This window comes from Prunus persica, chromosome G8 (genome assembly GCF_000346465.2).
Source record: "Prunus persica cultivar Lovell chromosome G8, Prunus_persica_NCBIv2, whole genome shotgun sequence".
Classification (NCBI taxonomy): domain Eukaryota; kingdom Viridiplantae; phylum Streptophyta; class Magnoliopsida; order Rosales; family Rosaceae; genus Prunus; species Prunus persica.
In genome coordinates this window covers 2,231,709-2,235,554 of record NC_034016.1, presented here as the reverse complement: position 1 = coordinate 2,235,554, position 3,846 = coordinate 2,231,709, and the positions used below count along the sequence as shown (strand labels likewise).

Here is a 3,846-nt window from a genome sequence, read left to right as displayed (position 1 = left end):
TTTATAGCTCATTATTTTCAAAGCACATCATAAGCAACTTTTTTTAAAAGTGACTGCAATCCCAAACTAGTTGGTCAACTCTTAGATTGAGGTCTACTTGACTTTGTGGACCGGGATGAGAGAATTGTGTGGAGTCCAATTGCACATGGGCTACGGTTTCATTGGAGGTGTACGCGGGAGCATACGATGAGCGCGAAGGCAATAGAGGGAATGATTGAAGTTGCTCCAAGATTGGGCCAAAGTCGATGATGGAAGTGAGTCTACCATGATGGGTGGTTCCACCTTGTTTGATGGCGGCATTGTGATGGTAGGCTTCGGATCCATTCGCTAGGCCGCGTAGGGATTGCTAGATACCGTTGCAAGGTGAGGTGGCGGCAAGGGCATGACGGTGGATCCGTGAGGATGCATGGTTGTGCCGACCGTGGGGCTTTGCGAGGTAGAACAGGTCTTGAGGCCATGAGGTCGTATGACGACGGCGGGTCCAACAGGTGGCACGGTGGTTCCAGCTACATGGGGTGGCAGCTGTGGTGCGGCAATAATGTTTTGTTGCGGGTTCATAAAGGCGTGAAGTGGTGGAGCCACCACGTCGACCGCGAGATCATGGGAAGAGTGCCTTTGGGCTATCGCGGATTGAGCCATTACTGCGGTCTTGCTCCTAATGCTCTTGCTTACAATCATGGTTGTTTGGAAGGCTTCGGTGGATTGGAAAATACGAGGAACGGATTCCTTGAGCACGTGTTGAGTATAACTCGTGCTCTCAATAAAAGCACCAAATGTTTATGCAAATAATCTCGCGAAATAATATTTGTTTTGTGATTCTTCAATCTTTGATCTTCCTTCTCTCTCTTCCTCGATTCCTGTAAAAAAGACTGGAGTAAATAAACCACACCCGAGGGTTGTTAGCCAAATGCCCTCGATTCCTGTAAAAAAGACTGGGGTAAATAGACCACACCCGAGGGGTGTTAGCCAAATGCCCTCCGATGCCTAAGTTAGTTCGATTGAATCTATGTGAAACAATAGCTAAAAAAGGGGTACGAAAATTTCTGTAGGATGAGAACCGGGTGGCCGAAGTTATGTAAACTATGGAGAGAAGAGAATGGTGCGGCCGGCGGCAGTAGTGGCATCGCTGGCAGCTAGGGAAAGAGTGAGAGATGGAAAGTTTTGGGTATTTTCTCAGGTTGTAGAATTAGGTTTTGAAATACCTTGAATGATGAATGAAGCCATCTATTTATAGGAGCTTCAGAGGCTAAAGTTTCGTAGAGAATAAAACTCTTATTATGAAGAAGTTTATTCTTTCCCCAAATTGCAGAGATTGAGTCCATTAGGATTTTGATTGGGATCCAAATCTCCTAATTTGATGATGATTATATCTCCTTATTAGGATAATATATAAATTAATGGTATTATCTTATTAAATAAAGATAATATCCTATAATTAAGATATTATCCCTATTAATTAATTGGCCAAATAAATTAGTTTAATTAATTGATTTAAGGAATATTCTTCCTTTCCATGTAATGTGCTATAATTGGAGACAAAAATATTTGCTCCCACATTAATGGGGTGAGTCATTCGGTAGGTATTGTTGGGAGAAAAGCATAGGTGGCATCGACTTTAATCTTATTGATTTACAAAATACCCAAATATATAGTTGAGACAGCTTTTCTCTATTTAAAAACGAGAGAGAGGTTTCCCTTGTGTCAAATGAAATGAAATGGAAGCAAATAAGTCCATTTCGAAGTTATTAGCATGACAACCCAGTTAGATGCAAACATGGCAGTGCAGCAGCAGCAGCTTGATCAAAAGATGAATCCACACACAGCCTTGTTACACAACAGAGGCCTCCTCTGGGCAAGATTTAGAATTCTTTTGTTTTTAAAGACTCATAATTTCATAGTAATTACAATCACTAAATTAAGACGGCAGCATTCTGCAAAGTCTTTATCTTCTTGAGCTCCGGATGGTCTGCAGTAGAATAGCTCAATTCTGGAGTGCTAGCTATAGACAATCAGCCTCTGTGCCATCTTGGGTTGCAATTAGCAGAGTTTGTACTGATGGGTCCTGTTACTTTTTAGGGATAGTTTAGTAGCATCTTCTAAGAAAATTGACATGTAATTGCAAAAAAGAAACCAACCATGATCTTAGTTGGGGTAGAAACTAGAAATCCATGTCGTCGTAATTTGTAATTTGCATGGCCGGTTGTTTGCTCCATGAAATTTGATCTGAATTCTTTATTTTTTACATAATTGTTTTACAATCAAGTATCTAAACTGAGTCTGCAATTTAAAAATATAAGAATAAATTTTACTAATGAATAGGATATAGTCTGCAATTTACTTATCAGTCTGTAGAATAGTACGCGAAGACAAAGTGCTACTCAAAGCCAGTTTACTAATCAGTTAACCACTCAGTTGGCGTCAAAAACTCTAGGTGCTGTGACTGCGAGTCAGGATTTGGAGGGGCTGGTATTTCTACTGTCCCTTCCAGCATCAGTACCACCTTCTTCATCGACGGGCGCAATGATGGCTCATATTGGATGCACCAAAGTACTATCTTGATCATCGTCCCAAGTTTAGTCTTGTCCACTTCTTCATCCTACACTAGCTTATGCAATTCGTCGGCCTCCAAACAATGGTACACCCAGTTCTCAAGAACAACTTGATCCTCAGGAATGTCCATATTCACACTTCTTCTACAACATATGATCTCCAACAACACAACCCCGAAGCTATATACATCTGCTTTCACTGTTATCGGCATGTTTCTTAGCCACTCCGGTGCAATATACCCCCTGGTTCCTCTAAACCCAGTATGTGTCCTGGTTTGCTCAGATTTGAGCAGCTTGGCCAATCCAAAATCCGCAAGCTTTGCACATTTTTGCTCACTCATTAGTATATTTTCAGGTTTGATGTCACAGTGGATGATCTGAGTCACACACTCTTCATGTAGATAAAGTATGCCTTGAGCTACATTGAGAACTGTACCAATTCTTTCCTCCCAAGCTGGCCTTCCATCAGATCTGAAAAGGAAATCTGCAAGTGAGCCATTGGTCATGTACTCATAAACTAAAAGCCTGCTTGATCCATCATGACAGTAGCCAAGCAATTTAACCAGATTTTTGTGATGGGTCCTCCCAATTGCATTCACCTCATTTTGAAATTCTCGCTCTCCTTCACCCACCACTTTCTCTAGTTTCTTGATCGCCACTACTCTACCGCCATTTGATACCCCTTTATAAACTGTCCCAAAAGCTCCTTTGCCCACTTCATCAGTGAAACCTTTGGTTGCCTTTTCAAGCTCAACATATGTATACAATCGAAGAGTGACATCTTCAACGAACCTGCCATTTGCTGAATACGGAACCTTTTTGTACCCCAAAACACGATACCTGTAAATAAAAACACCAGTAATTGCTAGAATAATAAGTGAAAAAGTTAACATTGCAATATGCCTGTTGCGTAGCAAATGATGTGGATTGAAGTCCCGAAAGGACAATCCTTTGACATGTCAATATTGATATTATGCACGCCTAATGCGTAGCAAATTATATGGATTAAAGTCCCATAATATGGGTTAAAGTCCCATAAATTAATTGACATGTATGTATTAATCTGTGGCATGCCTGCAGCATGACAGATATATGGGTTCTCAATGTTCTAACTCCCTAAATGGAGATTATCCACGCCCTACTAACTAAATAACGCTCCGATGGAGTTATAATCCACATTCTCACATAATAAAAGCCCCCTGAAGTGCTTGGTACCCAAAAGCAAAGAAATGCTTATATTGATGCATGCGCATGCACTGAAAATGGTGTGATCATGAATTGATGAATGACAATTTTT

At 40.9% G+C, this 3,846-nt stretch overlaps 1 protein-coding gene across 1 annotated transcript; it reads right to left on the bottom strand.

Annotated features, from left to right (window-relative positions):
• Positions 2,597–3,442, bottom strand: LOC109950625 (G-type lectin S-receptor-like serine/threonine-protein kinase RLK1). The gene has a single exon (XM_020570215.1). The coding sequence runs from the start codon at positions 3,440–3,442 to the stop codon at positions 2,597–2,599; it is 846 nt and encodes a 281-aa protein (XP_020425804.1).